Genomic DNA, 22,234 nt, shown 5'->3' on the forward strand with positions numbered 1-22,234 from the left:
TGCTGCCTGTGTCTGTACCTGAGAATGCAGCCTGTGTCTGTACCTGAGAATGCAGCCTGTGTCTGTACCTGAGAATGCTGCCTGTGTCTGTACCTGTGTCTGTACCTGAGAATGCGTTGTTGGTGTTGAGGAAATAAAGTTCCTCCCTGCCGTCTCCGTCAATGTCGCATGCTGCCACACCGATGGCGTTGCCCTGGCGATCCCGAAGGGCGTAGTATGGGGAGCTGCGGTCGTCCACGGCGATGTTGACCAGCCTTTTCTTGTTCCGGTCATATTTCAAGACCAGGTTGGGACCGTTGTACCTGAGAAGGCATTATAAATCAAACTTCCATACGCTGCCTCCTGTTCCACCACCCTGTACAGCTGCAGAACAATGATTAATTAACACAACAGTGACATAATTGTACAATGGACATGTCATTAATTATATATAAATATGTAATAAATACACATAATATTACCAAGGCTGCATAAAGCAGATGTTTTTAATAAACAAGGGCCCACATTCATAAATCATCTAAGAGTAGTAGGACTGCTGATCAGGGAGGTGTTAGGAGCTGAAAGGCAAAACTGAGCTCAGATCAGCAGCTTTGAAACACCCCATGAATTCAGGCGCTTGTTAATTTGAGCTGAAAGTGTACAATTTACGAAACATAGAAATCTATCCATGCATCCATTATCTATACCCCCTTATCCTGGGCAGTGTCACAGGGGCTGCTGGAGCCTATCCCAGCATGCATTGGGCAAGAGGCAGGAATACACCCTGGAGAGGGCACAAACCTTTCACTAACACAGGCAGGCTAAGTGGCAATTTTGGAGTCGCCACTTAGCCCACCTCCACGTCCTTGTACTGTGGGAGGACCCGGATACCCGGAGGAAAACCCACGCGGGCACGGGGAGAACATGCAAACTCCACACAGAAAGGCCAAGGCCAGATTCGAACCCAGGACCTTCTTGCAGTGAGGTGACAGTGCTACCCACTGCACCACCATGCTGCCCCAAAACACAGAAACGTACACAAACTTCCCCTAAAAGTTCGTTTCAGGAATTCTCTCGGTGAAAACAGGCCTTTCGTTACTGTAAGCTTTTCAAGAAAAAAAAATATACTCGTAAAAATTCTAACTGCGAACGCTTCCAAAACGGCATTGGACCATAAGACACTCAATCTTTTTCTTAAGTTGCATAATGCTTTTCTCATGCGGCTGGCCATGTAGAACACTTGTTATGCAAGCGGTGGTTAGCCTTGTCTGATCAATGCCACAGACCACTTGCTACGGAAGACATTTTCTGATCTCAGTGGCGGGCGGGGACGCAGCCGTTTGGCAGAGCAGAGCGGAGATTTCTCACATGATGAAACAAACATCTTCAGACGACATTAATTCTCCCTGCCAATGGCCAAACAACAGAGAAGATGGAAAATTCAAAAGATTTTTTAAAAAGTAAAACATTTTATCTACAGTAGTGATTCCAACTCACTCACTATATATTTGATGAAAAATTACAGGATGAGTGTCAATAGTGGATAAGCCACTAAATCCTGAAGTCTTTTTACTGTCTCCAATTTAGCAATGTGAAATGGCTTTCAATTGCCTGCCCAGCATTGCTTTTAAAGGCATCTAGAACTGCTTCCTAAAAATGCTGTATTAGACTATGCAGGAGAGGTGGGTATTGCCGTTTATGGAGAGCGGGTGAGAATGCAGGCTCTTGTTGCCAACGGTTACCCAACTCCATTGCGCTAGTTAGCTGAACACACCTGAGCTGGCTCAACCACACAATAACTTTCTAATACAAGCACACAAGAATGGTCTTCAGCTGCCATTTACAATCTAATCAGGACATGCAGCCAACGTGTAAATAAACACGAGATTGGTCAAGTGAAATAATTAAAGTAAAATTCAGAAAACAAATAGACTCTTTTAATGCTTTGCACATTTTGCGGCTTGAACCTGCTGACAGGATAGAGTTGGCCAGCTCAAGCTGATTAAAGTAGGCTATACGGTGGAATGAACACTTTGCCAAGGTATTATCTGCCTTTATAACAGTCTGCGAAGGGGGGGGGGGGGTACTGAGAAGCCTTTATGCTTAGCCTGAACTTGCGCTCCACAAAGTAAGTGCCCAGGAGGGTTCCATTTCATACCCCCCCAGCCCCACCCACCAACACCGCCACCCCCACCCCTCACTTCCAATCTCCTTCTGCCAGAAGACCTGTTTCTGTTGAGGGAGCAAAGTCAATTACATCAATTTAAATTCACACACCAGACCCTCTAGGCTCCAAACACTACCCCCCCCCCCCCCCCCCGCCCCCCACCCCCCAACCAATAAAAATAACATCTCCTGCCCACGCTAGGCATTGTACGTTGAGGAGAAGATCATTTTCATACTGAACCCGTTTCATTCTTGCAAAGGACTTTCCAGACTGAGAAGTTTAATATGTCCCAGTAATTGTACACGGAACAGGGACACAAAGCATTTGCCTTAAACTGTTTTAAAAACTCTTGTTACCCTCTGCTTCCCTTCTCTATCTATTTGTTGCCCTCCATGCTTTCTACCTGTCTGAATAAAGCAAGAAACAGAAAAAGAGAACACAGTGTGCTCATCTATGAACAAATATAAATGGATTTTCAGCCTTTTGGGTTAAAACGGAGATGGGTAGATCTAAGGAACTGAGGAGCTACGTTAGGATCTACACTCAATGCATTTACATGGATGACTCCCTTTAAAGAGCTGGGTTAAATCAGCATCGTTTTAATCACGTTCAGGAAAGATCGGCGTACAATTTTAAAAGCTTCAGCATACGGCCCTCATCTCTGAAAAGGTGCGTGCTGACGGCCATCTTATATACCAGACTCTGCAGCGTCACCACAGGTATAAACGCTCATTAGATCCGAGCCTCCATCTTCAGGTGGGCCATTAATAAGTGCTTGTGGCAGTACAGATCAGCATCAGCACACAACACGGTTTCACTGGTGCAGGCAACGTGCCAAAAACATTTGAATCATTTAGTCTCACCTGAACGAAAGACGTCGAGTGCAAATCTTCCAAACAAGGAGCGCGTAAATCTACGGAATTCCGTAACTGCGTAGTTACGGAATTCCGTAGATTTACGCACTCCTTGTTTTAACGAAAAAGGGCGGGAAAAGGAGCGCAGCCCAATTCCATTTAAAGGATGACATCAGCGCACGCTCACCCCGCCACCACCACCTCCAGGTCCCCGTCGCCGTCCACGTCGGTCACGGCCATCCCATAATTCAGCTGGGTGGGGTTGTTCTCGTAGTCCGGGGGCAGCAGGACGGAGGTCACCGAGGCGAACACGGGTTCGGAGCGCTGGCTTCGGCACGGGGTGGGGCGGGGCAGCCCCAGGAGGAGGAGCCAGATCCAGGGGGTCAGCATCATCATCTGCAGACACACAGCCGGGCCTCACCTGAATGGGGGCGGGGTGTAAATGTGCCCCGCCCCCCCCCCACATCTTCCAGCACACTACTGACTCCTTTACAACCAATTTTTTAAAATACTTTATTTTGCATTTACTATTTATTATAGGGTTTGTGCAATAAGGGCCTTTGCTACTTATATTATGGAATCCTGGACCGATGAGGCAGTCCTATATAAATTGTTATTTGAGGGTCTGAATGTTGAATGATGAGACAAGCTCGGCTGGGCGCTGCAGTGTAAAAAGAAGCAGCTGGTGACACCACGTGTTTCGAGGGAAACCGGATGTCAACACTTCCCCAAGTCGGGGATCACCCATAAACACGGCTGCAACTGCAGTAGTTAACAGGGCTCTGTCTCCTCTGCTGTGAAAGGCAGCGATCTGGGAGGAAGAGGAGGGTGGCTCAGCTCAGTCTCCTGTGTTGTAAAAGGTAGTGATGGGGGAGGAAGAGGAGGGTGGCTCAGCTCAGTCTCCTGTGTTGTAAAAGGTAGTGATGGGGGAGGAAGAGGAGGGTGGCTCAGCTCAGTCTCCACCGGTGTAAAAGGCAGCGATCGGGGAGGAAGAGCAAGGAGGATATAAATACCGCAGCTGAAGACAGGTGCAGATTGGAGGTTTTCCAGATGGAGAGCGGAGCGTGAGGCCATTCTGCAACACTGGGAGATAATGAAGAGAGGGAAAAATCCATATGCTGCAAACGAGTGGCCCAAACGCTCTGGCCGTGCGGGGGGGGTTGGGGAGGGGGGGTGGATGGGCGCCAGGGGGTATTCAGGGTAGTCCTCTAGATCCGCACGGGGTCAATGAGCTGGAGGCTGATGTGAAGGAGTAATACACTGAGAGGAACATCTGGGGGAGCTGGCACAGTTTGGGAGCTGCTGGTGGAGGCTGATGGCCTGGCTACACCTGGGGGGGGGGGCTGGAGGTGGGGGGGGCTACACTACTCATGATTGCCCTGCCTGAGTGGGTAGTAAATCTTTAGTCTTGGTGTGAACTGGCTTGGCTACGGCATATTAAAAAGCTGAAAGTAAAGTGTAGCACATTATATTACAACCCTCCACAACATATACACACGAAGCACTGACATTTCTGTTTGCCTTAGCTTTGCAGATGAAGTCAAGGGTAAAAGGTTTAGCTGTATATATGTATATATATTTATATATATATATATATATATATGTGTGTGTGTGTGTGTGTGTGTGTGTGAGAGAGAGAGAGAGAGAGAGAGAGAGAGTGTGTGTGTGTGTGTGTGTGTGAGAGAGAGAGAGAGAGTGTGTGTGTGTGTGTGTGTGTGTTTGTGTTCAGCCACCTAGTTTCATTCATGAATAGTTTCTTGTTTGTTGTGCAGTGCAGTGTTCTCTCTTTTCAGTGTTTCGGTTTTGCCGCATTTAAGTTGCTTTTCCGTTCTGGTGTGTGCCCGTGTTGTGTATCTACAAATTAATGTTAAAAAATACAAAAACATTTTGGATTAAAAAAAAAAAAATGAAATTTTGACCAATCCCATTCCATTACCCCAGGCAATTTGATTCCTGGGGGAGCCAGTGTGAGCCTAGCGCCATTAGCTAATTAGCAGTAAAACGCCACGCTCATTCACTCACAGTTTAGAGCGCAGTAAAACGCCTCATGCGGGTGCACAAGACCGGTATTCTGCTGTCATTTATGAGCTTATCAAACAATTTGGCCTAAATACCAATGAATGATTGAGCTTTCTTTAATCATTAAGAGCTGAAATGAAATCCCCTTTGCCCACCCCTGCACAATAGCGTGAACACGGTAATGAACTACATGACATTAAACCTTCTAACAATTTATGAAATAGCTTTTAAACATCACAAGGGAGGCAATTTACAATGAAGAATGAAAACTGAACGTGTAACAGGCCACTAGCACCAGTTTAGGAGTTTTAGGAAGAGACATATCTGTCACCCAAGGCCTGTATTATATAGTATGAGCACCTGGATGGTAACTGTGAGGAGCTAATGCTACATACATGCTAAACAGCCTGGCGTAAACTCCCAGTGTTGCCAACTCTCAATCATAGCGAACAAATGGCATTCCAGAATCAGAAATGGCATGTCCAAAGAGTCCCCCCTCCAAACTCCCAGGCACGAAAAAAAAGGACATATCCTCGGGTCCTGCCTGTGATGTTTAGGCTGTGGGGCCCCCAGCCTGCAAACGTAGTCTTCTTCGCAAACTTATACATAAACCCGCGGAGACAGGTTCACGGTCACTGAGCTACGCGCGCTAGCCGTGGATAATGAGAAGTGGCAAAGGGACGGCTCTCCGAACCAGATATCTCTGCGCTTAGCGCAACTGGATGAAAATGCAAAATGCCGTTTGTGACAGCCCTTCTCCTGGCGGTCTGCACTTGCCTTTCACGTTCGCTGAAATTCAGTTTAAATAAAACGGGAAGCTGGACACACTTAAACTTTACGCACACTCCGGAGGAGAGCAGGAACAAGAGGAAGATTGTTTAGGGACAGGACCGTACAGAGAGACTGCAGTGAAATCTATTTATTTATTTATTTATTTAGTTTACAAGCTGACAACCAGATTTACCAACAGGCTGAATTTATAAACAAAACACTAGGCTAATAATTCTCTTCGTTCTTACTGGTCTCTCTCGTTCAGTGAGGTTATGGGTTCCCCTCCCACGCCGCTGATGGATATGCCCGCTAAAATCTCCACCAGAGAAAATTCATTTTCAGATTAAAAGCAGGGGCTGTCCTTACAGTGACCGCGCAAAACTCAGCACTGAAGATGCGCGTGCAGTGCCGAAATTCCCCTCATGCCTCGCTTTCGCTGCCCATAAAGGCGGCATCATCCACCGCGTCAGCTACACAGCGAGAAATGCTGGGGGTGCGTCAGAGCGCGGACTTCATTAATATAAATGTTTTATTGAAGATGCTGCAGTTTCTTTCCATTAGATGGGCGCATAATAACCGATGAGGCGGGAAACTACGGACAGAACTGAATATTAACCGGCGGCTTGATGATATTGTTTTTTTATCGGATGCGCTGCAGAGCTAACGCCGAGAAACCGGGGAACGACGGAAGTAAGAAAATACGGGATTGTCGCAAACGGGATAATCCCCCCCGGGATGGAACAGCAACTAAAAGTACAAACGGTGCATTTCAAAACGGCTGTCCTGGGGGTACAGAGTGATTTGAGTTTCTAAAATAAAAAAAAGGTTATTGTTATTGTTATCAGCAAAGTGAACAGCATTAGTAGCAAGCTGCTGGCAAGGGGCAATAGTCTGGATTGAGGCACGGAGGAGGACTGTCAAAACTAACCCTGCAGCAGAACCGGTTTTGCACCCATGTGGAAACAAACAGCATACTCAGTATGCCTGAAGCATAAATACACAAACTTTAATTATATGTAAACTATTCTGAAGTATAAAATAGTACGCTCGGCTTCAGGTATATTTCAGCATGGCATTTTCCACATGGGTTGTCCAGTGATGTACTGGCATGTGCCCCCTGTCAGTGAACACTTAGAGAACAACCCCCCCCCCCCCCCTCTAACCACAAGCAAGAAGGGGAGCAGTACAGCCCCCGGGAAAGAGTCCCCAAAACCTTTCTGAAAGTTGGGACAGAACTGATTAGATTAGAACAGATTCCATGATTTCTCTTTCTCTTTTTCTGATTTTTGAAGGCTGGCAGGAGTGGAAGTGCCGTCGCAAAGCAACGATTCCAGCCCAGCCTTTTATTAACCACACGGCATCACGTTCACACAATCCATCACTAGTGCTCCTTCAAGTCATTATTTTTTAAAAGGCTGGCTTCAGGACAAAGAAAGGCAAGAGTCCACCTCTGTAATGGCTCAGCTACAATTGAGGTTTTACGTCATATCAGTAAAACACAAAATCATTAACATTTTCATCATCAGTTGCATTTTCTGTCTTGCTTTAAATGCTGTTGGGGGAAAAAGATGTTCTCCACAAGCATCTGTAGACCAGCCTAATCGGTCTTCTGTGACTGTGCGTGATTTTAAGATACCTCATCTTCAGGTGACTGCGACAAACAGGACTTTGATGAAGAAAACCACTTACTGTGAAGGACAATCACATGCGGCCTCTTTCAAAGTCCCACAAACATATTTGGCACAATGCACTGCTTTTCTCAAGCCTTTTTATGCTTTCTAAAGATTACCAGATTGTTTGATTGATTTAAAAAGATCAGACTGCTGTAATAGAGTAATTTCATCATAAAGTACAACCACCAGCACTGGTATGCCCAAACAGAATTAATTACACTATCACATTAAGATGAACACAATGTCAACCATTTCAACTTCTTACTGTAGCAAAATTAAAAACTTTCCCCCATTCCAAAGCCTGTTACTCAGCAGAATAAATTGGATGAAGTACCTCATTAAATTAAGTTAAGTTTGTGAGAAGTTGCTCACAAATGCCAGACAGCACAAAAGTAAATTAATTACTTCGCAAATTGATAATGATGTGTTACAGCACCGCATGCACCGGGACTCGAAGCTGCCTAGAGCCTCAACAAATGTAGACCAGAAACAAACTTTTAACTTGTGAATAACAGAAGTAGATTATCCCCACTTTCACCAGAAACAAAGCAATACTTCCCATTACGAGACCTCAGGACCTGACGACCTGAAATAGCCCCTTTCCAAACATGGTGCGCAAAGTTATTTACACGCAGCGGTAACTTTCTAGCACCGCACTAAGCTCCGTGCAAGCGCACTGCAGTAAAAAAAAAAAAAAAAAAAAAAAAGCAGGTAATGTACTTACTGCACAGACAGAACAGAAACCAGCCAGTTGGGAATATCAATGTCTCCTGAAAATCATACACCGCAGACTTCCTCGCAAGGCTTTTCTCCTCTGTACAATAGTTGTTAACCATAAGCAACTTCTATGATATCCAGAATATTACTTACACAACCACTTCTTATGAAAGTGGTTGTGTAATATTCTAGCCAATTGCAGGAGAGCTACTTGAATATCTAGAGAGCTGTCCAATGAATACCCTGCAAAGAAAGGTCGGGGCGGAAACCTAACTGCTCTGTGCAGGTGCATTTCAGGGACTTAACCCAGGGTACAGCGAGCAACGGTACGGACATTACTGATCAGAAACATAGCCAGCAGGGTCCAATATGTATCGTTGTCGCACAGAATAATCTGACAACAGACGCGGGATGTGCGTGAATCATTTTATTTATCTATGCACTGCGTTGTATTTAGGGGAATATTCGTTGCGAAAACAGGTGGCGACGTGCGTCAGCAAAGGGATGATTGAGGAAGTGCTGATATGTATTTGTGAAACGAAAACGCAGGATTAAGTAAATAAAGAATGAAAAATATATATACTGCTTTAGAATACAATATAGCTGGCAAATAGGGAATGCTTGAACCAATTTTGCTTTAACAAGTTGAAACCCTTTTAGATGCGCTTTCCATGTTTTGGAGAGGGAGGTACAACCCGAAGTAAAAGCAATTTGAAGGTTGGTTAGATATGCATGTTCCAAAGTTGCATGAAAATTTGACGTTGTAAAATAGCATAGCATAGCATCTCCTGGAGCTACCTGCGTCAGTTGCACCCTCTATAGAACTGAGTCTTTTCACAGCAAAGTGCACCAATTCAGCCGTTACATATGGCGTTGCTTATTTAAAGGATCGGTGAAACAAGAAGTTCGGAGGCTCGTGCTGAAATGCAGTAAATATTGTACAGCTGCAGAGCAGTGGCAGAATGTATGGTGGACGCGCTAAAGTCAGTGGGATTGGGCAGCTGTGGAGTAGATTCCCGTAATAATGCGCGCGCTGTCTGTCTGATACTGGATTTAGCGTCGCACGATTGCCTGCCTTTCGTGCACCGTCACCACCGGAAATTCAGGCATTTCAATAAAATAAATTAATTAATTAATAAACATTAAAGAAAAACGATTTAACATGTGCCTCGCTGTTCAGCAGCAATTAAAGCTTTGCACCAATTTGCAGATCGTTTATAGGCATGTTGGGTGATCAGTAGGCCTACGCACCCCGCAAAACAAAACCATGAAGATATTTTGTTTGTTGTTCATGTGCAATTCGCTTCTCCGACGTGGACGTATTTATTTATTTATTTATTTATTTATTTAACCAAATATTTATTTATTTAACCAAATCCCCACCAAGAGTGAATATTTTGTAACACACTAGCACCATTGTGTGTTTCATCGTTGTTTTCATGGAACCATATGACTGTTTTATTTAGTTATTAACACTCAAAAATCGATTTCGGCCGACCTCCACAAAAAAAGAAAAAAAAAGCCTGAAGCTTGGAACACAGGTAAGAATAGTGCTGGAAAAAAAGCCATTGTAAAGTGAAGGAATTATAATTACAGTGCTAGAAAGTAAATGTGTACGCCTTCACAAAAAAAAAAAAAAAATTCTGTGTACTAAAGGGTATTAAAAAATTGCCCCTCTCCGGGTATACGCCGGGTGAAAGACGTATTGTGCCGCACTGCAAGATGAATACCGTTAGTAGCACATGGGAACGCACTTCGCAAATCATTAAGCTTCAATAATGGCTTTTAAACCCCGCTGGCACCGACGAGCTTCACTCTTCTTGTTAACAGTGCAGTTGTTCAGTGTCTAGAGACGGCACTATTAAGCCAGAGCTATGGCTTCTTGACTGGTTACATGGCACAAGGTGGCCGGGACATAGTTCTTAAGATTGCCCCACGGAGGAATATAAGGACGAAGCACTGAATCATTGTGTCGCCTACACTGCTTGAAATTTTTTAAAAATGGAGCGAGAGAGAAGCCTGTGCTTCAGGAGGGGGGGCAGAAGCCTGTGCTTCAGGAGGGGGAGAGATAAGCCTGTGCTTCAGGAGGGGGAGAGATAAGCCTGTGCTTCAGGAGGGGGGACAGAAGCCTGTGCTTCAGGAGGGGGGACAGAAGCCTGTGCTTCAGGAGGGGGGACAGAAGCCTGTGCTTCAGGAGGGGGAGAGATAAGCCTGTGCTTCAGGAGGGGGAGAGATAAGCCTGTGCTTCAGGAGGGGGAGAGAGAAGCCTGTGCTTCAGGAGGGGGGACAGAAGCCTGTGCTTCAGGAGGGGGGACAGAAGCCTGTGTTTCAGGAGGGGGGGGGGGGGGGGGGGGGGGGGGGAGATGAATGCTGTACATCACCGTCTCTGACGCGCTCTGAAATGTCCTTGGCAGATTCCCTCAGGCCTCCCCAATGCCAGCGGCCTGACGAATGTACCCCATAATTCTCACCCTAAAATGTGCCAAACGCAGAGTCCGCCGTACCACATGCCACAATCTGTGTATATCACAGTATTCTGGCTGTGAAATACTGCGTTTTCATTCACAGATTTATTTCATTTTCTTTTATTTTTTTGGTCAATGCATACCTAGAAAACAAAATCAGAAAAAGGTTTGTGTTTGGAAACTGTCCTTTGGGGTACTGAATTAGAACATCTTCAATGAATACCCCCCCCCCCCCAAAGTTTCTAAATGGGGTTGGCCCCTATGAAAATTTCTGAAAAAAAAAAAACCAATACTAGTATCACAGAATATATTTCTCCTCTTCTCAGAAGTTTTCAGTAGTCCTTATTTGCAGTACTCCTTTTCCTGCTACCGACCATGTGTTCATATTCTAATAATTCGCATCATATTGTAAAATTTGCCATATTAAAGCATTTATGCCATCTCTTTCTTGTGCTAGTATACACCGAATCAGCACCTGCTCTGAAGACATTGAGGAATCAGCAACCGCACTTAAAAATGTAAAATTAATGAGTTTTCAATATTCTCACTCGACATTCAAACTAATGTTCCTGCATTTCATATCTGTGAGTTTTGTAAGTTTGCTTCCCCTCAACAATCAATCATACATTTTTAATTTAGCGTATGAATATGTGATTTATGCCCTTCAGGCAGCAAGAATAAATGCACTGGTGTGGACAAGTAAAAACAGCCACTGATGTTCACATATTGATTGGCTGGCTTAATAGTGTTTATTCTTCAGAGATGATCTCAGGAAATAAAGTAGATGGGTGTGAATGATCTCTCTCATATCGCAACGCAAGAGAAAATGTTTCCTGGTTAAAGCATGCGTCTTCGAGTTTAACACTGTACGGCCAAGGAGATTCAAGCTGTGCTTCGATCATTCTAGAGCCCTTGAATGGAGACTAACAGCGATGGTTCGGGCGTGATCACTTTTGCACCTCACCGTTGGGGTAATGGTGTTTGGGCAAAACTTTTTTTTTTTGGCGTTTAATAGTGTTGAATGTAGAGTGCAGCATATACATCAGTGCAGTACAGGCATTGGAGTAGGGGGTTCTCAACCAGCTTTGACCCAGGAGCCCTCACCAGGGCTCAAAGCATTCTGGGCCGCCCCCCCCCCCCCCATCATAACTTAAAAAGGAACACTTTAGAAGGGTTGTATCTGAAGCGTGTGGTGGTGGAAATCACATACATCAGAAGACCGCAGGTGCTCATCTACGCTCTCCCAATTCGAGGTAGCGTTCAAAATTGAGGAGAAAAGGAGTGTGTGTGTGTGTGTGGGGGGCGGGCGGGGGGGGGGGGGGGGGGGCGCCGAGGAATGCTGACAGAAACTGGTGAAAATTCCTGCCGGAACACTGGAGTAGGTTTAACTGAAAGAGGACGTCCATGCCCTGAAGTAGGACAGGAGGACCGCAGTGTCTGCTGGTTTTCAGTGCGTTTCAGCAGGAGTGGTTAATTCAAGTCATCGACTGGCTAAAGTCTCCGCACACCTTGTGCCCAAGGCCTCAAACGTCTGCTGATTGTAAGGAAACCGCGAATATCCGCAAACACTGCGGACCTCTGGGACGGGAGTTTGACACCCCTGCCCTTGTAAAAAAGATTGGACAAGGGCAATAAATAGCCAACATTTTGCTTGCCTCTCCACTTTACTGAAACGTGAAGATCACAATTATAATTTTTTAAACACACTTTTTGTTTTTTTTGCCAGAGATAATCACCTTTTCAGTGTCAAAAACATGGAGGGAGAACCACGCCTTGTCCCTATTCAGACTACCTAAAGTGAGACTACCCCCAAGTCTTCTGAATAAAAGGTGGACAGGTACTGCTTAAATAGCTCCTGGTTCACATAGTATACTTCTGAGTCCGGCGTTCGGGCCGAGGTTTACGGCCTCTCTGAGTTAGCGAGGGGGCAGAGAGGAGCTCGTAAATCACAGGGCTTGTCCTTGCGTCTTCCCGGGAGCGGGTTACGCCTCAAAGTAAAACAAAAAACAAAACTTATTATGCAGAGATGGAGGGCGCTGTCACGGCGGGGCGGAGCTGGCTGACTTCCGCCTCCTTTTCCCCCAGCGAGTCGAGCGCAATTAATAGCCGATCGATTGAGCTTCCGCAGCTTCGGACACATTTGTCTCCGGCAGTCGAGGAGTCGTTTTTTTGTTGTTGTCGTTTTTTTTTTTTTTTAAAGCCAGTATGAAAGCGCAGCCTCTCTCATATCAGCCTAACCCCTTATGAACCTGAATGCCCATCCTACTCCTTAGGGACGAAAGGAGACCGTCTCTCGCTGACCCACCTCGCTCTCCGCAACCAGTTATTTGCGCTTGGCTCCCTCACGTGCACCCCCACTAATCCTACAGTACGGGTAGGCATTCTTTCGCGCACCCGAGCCTCAGATTTCCCGTCATTATGGATGGCAAACGTAGCGCGATCCTTGCCCCAGGTGCAGAGGATCATCCATTTCCACCGTTAGAAGATGCCTCCTTTGAATCGTTCGGGACGAATGGCTTATGTGCTATGAAATACGAGTCGGAGGCGTTTCTGTCCCATTTGAACTCTATAAAGTTTAAAATGCCATTTTTTCCGCAGATATCTACTAGTTGTTACTGTGTGCTGTGTGCAATGTAAAACTAAACCACTCCCTGCCGTCCGCCACAGCAAAGACCGATCGGTGATGTCATGCGCCGTTTGACACTCCCCCTCGCGGGTTCCAGGCAAAGATAATAAACTTATACAACAAAGACAAAAGAAAGTAAAACACAGCTACAGCTTTTCAGCTGGCCAGCTTTTCAGCAACATATTTTTTTTATTTTTTTATTTTTTACATTGGCTTTGCAACCAAACCGCTCTCTCCAACTCTAACTTGCCCTCTCAGCATGTCCTCCCCATCTCAACCCCGTACCTTGGTTAAGAGCACACCTTTAAGCACCTGGACTGATTAGTTAACTAACACAACCCAGGGGCATGTACCAGCTCACTTGGGCAGTAGGCGTGGCCCGGGCAAAATCTGATTCTCCACCAGACCGAATGCCAAACTTAATTTTTTAAAGGAAAATCTACTAATAGATCAGGGGGGTATTTCATGATGCACGATTACTGAGTTAGATGGATAATGGCGCTCTTTTTTTATTCAGTTCTTGTTTCAGATCTGGGAGGGTTCAGAGTTTTACTCAGTGCAGTTATCCAGCTAAGGCAGTAATCCGGCTTTGTGAAGTACCCCCATTCTTTGTGAAATACTCCCCTGCTTAATTATTTCATTGGCTCAATAATATCTTGGGCTGGCATTTCGGTTAGCACCAGCTACAGCTGCAGTCTGCAAGCACATCCTGAAGATTTTGCTGTGCTCAAGTACAGGAGTGAACCAGCGTAGTTTATAGAGCTGTCAGAAAGCTAAAACTAAGGTAATTGGTTGGAACAAAAGCCAGCTAGCGGACCGGCCCTCCAGGACTGGAGTTGTGCGCCCCTGACTTAAAGTGGTTGACAGACTTTGTGTGTCCAAGGACAGACTTTAGAAACTGTTCCCAGCACTAGATGTCCCGTGTGATAGTCCCTCCTAGCCTACACATTTTGGTTCTAAAATATCAGCGTTCTGGTCTTCAATTTTGGACTTCTATTCTAGAGAGATCTCCAATCCCTTAACTGCAGTTTTTTGATATCCAGCATTACTGATAAAACCATACCAGAGGCACAGTCTACAGCTTTGTGCCTTTGGTCTGTTGCTTTAATAGCAGGGACACTCATTTTACTCCGGTTTAAACAGGTATGGTCCTGTGTATACACATTCATTGGGGGTAGGCGATGCAAGACTTACACCAGAAAAAAAAATGAGGTTCACAGTGCAAGGTTCAATCGATACATGACAGCCAATTATTTCATGTTTTACCTACAAATATGAAGATCTAATGTACAAACAGTTCCAATAACCAGTTTTAATGATATGTGAATGTCTTTTTTAAAATGATATTTGTTTTTGTTTCTAGTCTTGCACCTCTCCGTTCTACATTTTATGCTTAGGCGCATATTTTGATTGTATATTGCCTGTCGGGAAAAACATTCATAAACAACCGTTCATAAATCCAGTTACATTTCCATGAACCTCCCTTGAGATATTAGTATCTATATATCCAAGATCAGTTGGAAGGGCATCCCCAAAATTACCAATCAATAGTGCCTCATCTGGCCTTTAAGAGATCTCTTGGTCAAAAATAAACACTTTAATGGGGAACTCCAGTAATAGTCATTATTTAATATGTTGGTGCTCAATTTTAAATTATTATTTAAGTAGGCTTGTCACACATAATACTTTAAACCACAACAAATGCACAGAATTTTACCTCAGACCATGACGGCCCCTGGGTATAATGCCTCCCCTTTCCTCCATTTTACAGAACAGATTTGGAAATTTACTGGAGGCAATAAACATTGAATCTTACAGTAATAGTCACAGTCGCATTAGGCTGAAAGTAAGTTTTAAGAAATGCATCTTGAAATAAGATTTAAAAGAGGACAGAGTCAGACTCCGGTAAAAAATCTAGTGGAGCATTTAATCAAATTTGATCGCTGCACACAAATGTCGTGTCCTACAGTTCTATGCCGAATAGCCAATGCGACACAGTAGCATCAGAAAAAAACGACGATACTGCTTTATGCTGCGTGAGACATGGAGGATTTCATGTGCTGCTGATGTTTGACGGAAAGCATTTGGTCTGTGGCACTTTAAAAGGGAGCAGAGGTACGGTGTAGCGGGTGTGTTTGCTGTAAGGTGGCCAGGAATGTACAGCATTTCACATATTTAACGTGTCTTTGCATGCATTTTCATAAGCAGCAAACCGCACCCTTCTTTTATATCATTTTTTTTACGATGATCTATACCTGAAAAGCAGCCGTCACTGTTTTGATTGTAATTTATAGTCTAATTTTTTGTGATTTTTTCCCCCATCCCTGAATACAGCAGCGGCCCCATACCCCCCTACCCCACCCCACCCCCCCTTCCGAAAACCAGCAGAGGTCATGTGAGACAGGTAATTTTACCGGGAAATTAACAGCCCAAACGAAGCGAAGGGAGGTGTAGAGGCCCCATCGTGCTCATTCGAATCCTAATTGATTATGGAACAGGCAGTATGGATCCATACAGACAGGCCTCAATCACCTGTGCAGCTGTGCAGTTTCTCAGGCCTGATACCTCAAGGCAAGCACTCACTCGGCTGGGGGGGGGGGGGGGGGGGCTGGGGGGGCTTGCAGGCCAACACAGGATGGTTCTGTCATGGGGGGGGGGGGCTTTGGGTGGGCTTGCAGGCCAGCACAGGATGGTTCTGAGGGGGAGGGGGGGCTTTTGGTGGGCTTGCAGGCCAACACAGGATGGTTCTGAGGGGGAGGGGGGGGGTGGGCTTGCAGACCAGCACAGGATGGTTCTGTCATGGGGGGGGGGGGGGGTGGGCTTGCAGACCAACACAAGACGGTTCTGTGGTGCCGTTGCTGTTTCCTACTCAGCTTAACAGAATTTCCGCACTTCCCCAAAGGTGTGTGTTGGGGGGGGCGGAGTGGCTGTCTGGGGGGGGGGGGGGGGGGTTGGGGGGGTGTACTCAGCCATGCTCAAAATAGGCCGAAGCTGACTAAAGACTGTGTCTTTCCACGGAAATTCATTCTTTTCTTTAATTTCAGGGATATTGATCCTCGAGCAGTTTATTGCTGTGTGACATCCATAATCAGAACAATGGCCTGTCGGGGTGGATGAAAAACGAGGGCGAGCGAGAATGGGGGGCTGCAGAGAGAGAGAGAGAGAGGCCAGCCTGTTCCCATCTCTCAAACCTCACTATTAATTAATGCTCTTTCCTGACCTGATTGATCTTACTAAAAAACAACCATAAATTCCCTCTCAAATATGGACAACCTGTTTCAAGTACCTTTTCAGAATGATCCTACACTATCGGACACCATGACAAATTTACTGTAGTAACCTTTAATTATAAGTAATTAAAGTGCAGTAACATCGCTTAGGCTATATAATAGCTCTGGGAACAGCCAGACATAATTCAATAACCGTTTTTTCATGAGTTTTACAAGTGAAATGCCTGCAGGATATGTTTTACTGGAATTATGCTACTTTGGAAATACTTGTGTATCACGGCATTTATAAATGATTTTCATTTGTACACATTTCAGACCGGGTACGGAAACAAGAGTTTGATGCTGCAGAGACATTCGAACGTACCAGAGCTGCATTCAGCGAAGGCAAACTTGCGCAAACATAGCGTAGCGTACAGAGAAGCGTTCTGCATGCAGACACACAGATAGACCATCACACACCCAGGGTCCCCACAACCCCGAGGTCATAAAACCTTACCGCTGGCAGTAAGGAATCACCGGGCCCGGCCGATAAACCAAAACCAGATATCGCGCCGGTGAGAAGGCAACCTTGGGAAGCCATAAAACAACCCATCGAACCCTGGTCTATATGAAGGTGTCAAGTCAGTGGGGGGGGGGGGGGGGGGCATCCACACTTTGACTGACAGTCCTACTGCAAACATTGAACTGTGTAAGACCTACAGTAAAGAGGAAATTGCTCTCTCAGCACAGCATATTTTCCACGGCCCATGGTTTTTTGCCTCTGATTGGCCGACGTGAAATGACACGTGAAGGTGGTCACCTTGCCGCTTTTGCACGGCTGCAACTGTAAAAGTTAGCTAGCGACGACTGCTACTGTAAGTCACACCGAGCTAGCGTGCATTAGCAGCTCGAGGAGTAGACCATACCATAAAGCCTATTGATAATACACCAGTGGTAGCTCGATGTACATTACAAAGAAAATAAGTGAGGCACAGCCATACTTTAGAAAAGACTATTTGGCTAACCTTAGATTGTAACCTGAACAGAACATGATATATCAGGAATTTGGGCTTCACTTAGTGATCAAAATTACCATTAGGTGAATCAATTTAGTATAAAATAAATTTTACCGAGCCTCGCAACAATATTAAAAAAATATTTCCCCATTAGCTTATGTTTGCTAATAGAACACGGCATCATTAGCTAGAAATGGTGGTATGCATTGAACAGCTTGCCAAAAGAGCTGCATATTAATCAATCAATCAATCAAATTTTATTTATATAGAGTATTTCACAGCAATTGTCACAATACTCATTACCAGACAACCCTGGCCTAAACCCGCACAGGAGCAAGCATTAAGCAACAGTGGCAAGGAAAAACTCCCTGTGGCAGATGGGAAGAAACCTCGGAAGGAACCAGGCTCAAGGGGGAAACCCATCCTCCTCCGGTTGGCTCAGGGTGTAGATTGTATTATGCGTCTAAAGGGATCATCGTATAATGGTCATACTTGAATGCCACTCATTTCTTCATGGTATTTCTTTATATAAGTAGCTGGCCAATTCTCACATTTTATTTTGGTTTTTCAAGCCATGGAATTTGGGCATGGGTTTTAAAATCTTGACTTAAACTAAACTAAACTAAACTAAACTATTAGTGCTACTGATTGGCCAGACTGTATTCACACCTGACTCCCAGGTAAAGGGAGGGTGGAAACCCTGCAGTTCTTGGACCTGGAGGGCTGTGATTTGAGAAACAGGAGATTAGGGCATGACCAGGACACAAGTTTCCTGCATATGGTGGCCAAGAAGAGAGACCGAAACAAAAATGTGTTTCAAGGTAACCTAGGACTGTTCCTGGACAATCACTGGTGCATGATCTTGAAAATGTAATGTGTGAATCGTTAGAGTTATTATCAATATTAGTATCAGCATTATCATGCTTTGAAAGCAGTCCCTTAAAATGGCTGAACAACTACAGCGGATTTATGCACGCTTTTCACGTCCAACCAGACACCTTTCTTGGGTTTTATTATTATTCTACGTACTCACCTTTGAACGAGCCTTCAAAAAGGGAAGCCGTTCGCCAGGAGGAATGTTGTCATAGCCACGCTTTTTAGGGCGGCATTACTCGACCCCGCGAGGACGTCGCGCGGAGAGAGAGAGAGAGCGGGGTTTGTTTTTGCATGCGGCGAGAATAGCAACATCAAGCAATCTGTCACTTTGTTTAGCTTTCCTAAACATGCACTTGAGTGCTTATCAGCGCTGGAGATGAATGGAGGAGCAGGGGGACGGTGCGTTTATCGTGGCTGACAGAGCATTTTTCTCCCTTGGCAAAAAAAAAAAAAATTTGTAAAAAAAAAATAATAATAAAAAAAAAAAAAACCATGGCACTTTGCCCATCAGAAAAAAAAAGACAACGGTGCTTTGTTCTGAAAATCTTCCCGTTTCTTCCTGTCTCAGTTTTGTAGCTGATAAATCTACAATGACTCCTGATTGATTTTATTATTATTTTTTTTAATTCAAATGAGCATGTGTGTTGAGATTTACTCATTACTGACCGCTATTAACCGTGTGAGTGCCAGCTTAAAGAACTGTAGGATTTTTTCCCTCCGCTCTCTGTTGTGTAAGTGTCAGGAGCAGAATCAGACCGACCTGTGTAAGTGTCAGGAGTCGAAACAGACATGAGGCCATTGAGGTGGCAGGCTTTAACGTGCTTGGTCAGAGTTTATATCACTCAGAGAGAGTCTCTTCTCTGTAGACTGCAGGTAAGATACAACCCTATATGGTCAGAATGGCCTGTTTTCTTCATTATGCATTCTTATCTTCTCATATTCTGTAGTCCTCAGATTTCATGGACGGACCAGATCTGTCCTCCCTTGTTCCTAATTACAGGAGGTTCTTGGTTGGCAACAGGAGTTTTTTTTTTTTGTTCTTCTGAATGACCTTTGTAACCGTCTGATACTCAGGCACACCCCTAAATTAATAAGGGCTGTCAGATAATGTTACGCGCACGCGAACGTCCGGTGGCTCTGGAATAATAATCTCTCTTTTAGCTGCGAAGCAGCGACAGAGAAACTGGCGGGGGACATCGAGGGCTCGGGAAACGTGAGGTCTCACCTTTTTTTATCAGAGACTCCGAGTTCCTCCGCACTGTCGTTACTGAATCTCAGAATACCAACACCAGCAATTTATCACCCCTGGCATATGGGGCGGAGGGGCGGGGGTGAGCCCGAACCTCAAACAGGAGGTCACACACTTGGAGTAAATAGCAATAAAGCCGCAAATTCAGATTAATAAGTTGGTTTGCGGTAGTTTTCAGGGACTGAGACACAAGGGGTAGTTGTTTTTTAATAATCATAAGTCACATGAGGAATTACGGGTCTCTATTATCATTGGTTGTTCAGAAGGCTTTGACGTCCAATAGGTGAAGAGCAGGTGTGCACCAGCTTTTTTTTTTTTTTTTTCTCAGTCAAATGGCCAGTCAGCGCATGAGTGAGCACCGCGGTCTCGGATTGAGTCCGTGGTCGGCACCCCCACAGGAGTGGTGCGTAATTGGCTTTGGGACGGATACAGTCTGTAGGGATATAGCACACTGTTCATCGCTTGAGCGAGTCCTGCTGGCCGTCCAAGGTGTCTGCGGCTAGCTCTCCCTGCGCACGTGTGTATGATTGGGTCTCCTCCGCCCCTACCCTGTGCACGCGCGGCTTGGCGGATGCGGTGTGAAAAGAAGCAGCTGGCTGAAAGGCACGTGTTTTCAGAGGAGAACCGTGGATGGCCTTCACTCTCTGGGGCTGGCAAGCAGGGGCCACGTATGAGCGTGTTTGTACATAGGTAGCGAAGCGGAAGTTCCAAATTTTGGAGGAGACTGGAGATGCTGAATTAAAAAAAAAAAAAACTAAACTAAATGGCGATTAAGCGATTCAGCCCTCCCATCTCGGTCTTAAATTTTTTATCCAGTTTAAAATGATCTCACCCACTGTGTCAAGCCCTAGGCAGCTCTGTGTGAATACTGGCCCTGGGGAACGTGGCTGAAATTACAAAGCTTTTAAAATAAATGTGTAAATAAAGAGGTTCTGCGGGGACCGTTGTGAAATACTGATTTTTCCCTGAAAGCAAATAATCTCTGTATTTATTTTTCATGGTCGAAGGGTGAATAAGCATTTTAGTAATACTTTTAAGGTGGATGGTTCATCCCATTTCTGGGTGTCCGTTTTAAAACCCCATGCCAGTTCTCATTTCCCCCTGGGGCTATCAGGCTAACAGTCTGAGGTACTGAACCTCCTGGCTGAAAGGTTTCTCTTCTTTTCCATGCACTCGATTCCCCAAATATATGGAAAATGGATGTATGTATGAGGAATATATCAGCGCTTAAAACTTACATTTAATGCATGGATAATGAACAAATATACACAAAAACTGACACAAAAGTCTGGATAATATGAGACTGATGTGTGAAAAATGTTTAGTAATTATATTGCATCATATACATGTACGTCGCTTTGGATAAAAGCGTCTGCCAAATGAATGTAATGTAATGTAATGGTATTGCAATACAGTATATTACAAGTTTACTGTATTTTTATGTGTACATGTATGTCACATACACCTTCAATTATATGTATTTATAGTACGTCTCTGTGTTTAAAGCTAATGTGTTGTTGGGTCAATCGGTGCATAATGACCAGTCTCCTTCTGCTTTTCTGTGATGTGCAGGGATTGGGGTTGTGAAACTAGCTATAATAAAAAACCAATAACGTGCCTAAATATGGTTTTTATTTCCAACCTCAAAATCCTGTCTCATTTACTGAGAATCCATGACACCGCAGGGGTTAGGGCGGCAGTGTAGTCACTGTGTAATGGGTAAGGAGCTGGTCTTGTAACCTAAGAGTCACAAGTTCGTACTTAACCTGCATTGCTTCCGCATATATCCAGCTGTATAAATGGATGCAATGTAAAATGCTTTGTAGAAAAGTTGTGCAAGTCGCTCTGCATAAGAGCGTCTGCTAAATGCCTGTAATGAAATGTAATGTAATGTTAGCAGCTCGTGAAGTGTAGTCCTCCAGTGTAAGGGTCGCTTGGGTCGGCTGGTGGACTTAGAAGCGCAAGGGAAACTACTGGCAGCATATGCGCTGTGTGGACGTGCATGACTAAGTGTGCTCTCCTGATTGGTGGGGAATGCTGCAGCAGTAGAACGGGCCAACAAATGCGATTGGCTGTTCCAACCTGGGGCAAAAATAAAATAATGGTGATTTAAAATTAAAAAAGGCATTTGTTTATACTGGTCAAATTTTGTCCTCAGTGCATTTGACCATTAAAAAAAACAAATGTACATAACTAAGTGATTTAGTTATGAGTAGCTCTTGCAAGAGGATTGTCCTGCACCGTGCTAGTGGCGTAACTGTGTGCGCAGCCTGAAAGAGGATATTGAACACGCCCTTGAAACAAACACGCCGTTGATGTGCCACCTTGGCGATATTGCCGTGCCAGAGATGCTTCCAATCACGCAAGTCGCTGATGGGAAACGAGCCATGGGCCTCGCCCTCACCCCCCCCCCCCCCCACCCCCCCCACTCTCACGCTCTTAATGCAAAGCATTCGGGCGAACTTTACCCAAATGAGGACATCTTAACGGAGGACCACCCTGCTTAGATATGGGGATATCGGAGACCCAGGAAGTCCAGCAGGAAGTGAGCTGTTACTCTGCACCCCCGACCCCTCCCCCCTTGCCATCTCAGACTCAGGGCAAAATGCCCCA

At 45.1% G+C, this 22,234-nt stretch overlaps 1 protein-coding gene across 4 annotated transcripts in view; it reads right to left on the reverse strand.

Annotated features, from left to right (window-relative positions):
- crtac1b (cartilage acidic protein 1b) overlaps positions 1 to 22,234 on the reverse strand; it is a 55,290-nt gene that overhangs the window by 27,326 nt on the left and 5,730 nt on the right. For 2 of the 4 annotated variants that reach the window (XM_035399665.1, XM_035399662.1), the window contains exons 1-3: positions 8,188 to 8,318; positions 3,188 to 3,396; positions 106 to 302 (exon numbers count right to left, since the gene is read on the reverse strand). In XM_035399665.1, coding sequence (XP_035255556.1) covers positions 106 to 302; positions 3,188 to 3,396 — 406 coding nt within the window. In that variant the 5' untranslated portion in view covers positions 8,188 to 8,318. Of the gene's footprint in view, positions 1 to 105; positions 303 to 3,187; positions 3,397 to 4,013; positions 4,036 to 8,187; positions 8,319 to 22,234 lie in introns of those variants that run through there. The other 2 variants (XM_035399664.1, XM_035399663.1) reach the window with 2 other exon arrangements.

The sequence above is a fragment of the Anguilla anguilla genome, chromosome 18 (genome assembly GCF_013347855.1).
Source record: "Anguilla anguilla isolate fAngAng1 chromosome 18, fAngAng1.pri, whole genome shotgun sequence".
Classification (NCBI taxonomy): domain Eukaryota; kingdom Metazoa; phylum Chordata; class Actinopteri; order Anguilliformes; family Anguillidae; genus Anguilla; species Anguilla anguilla.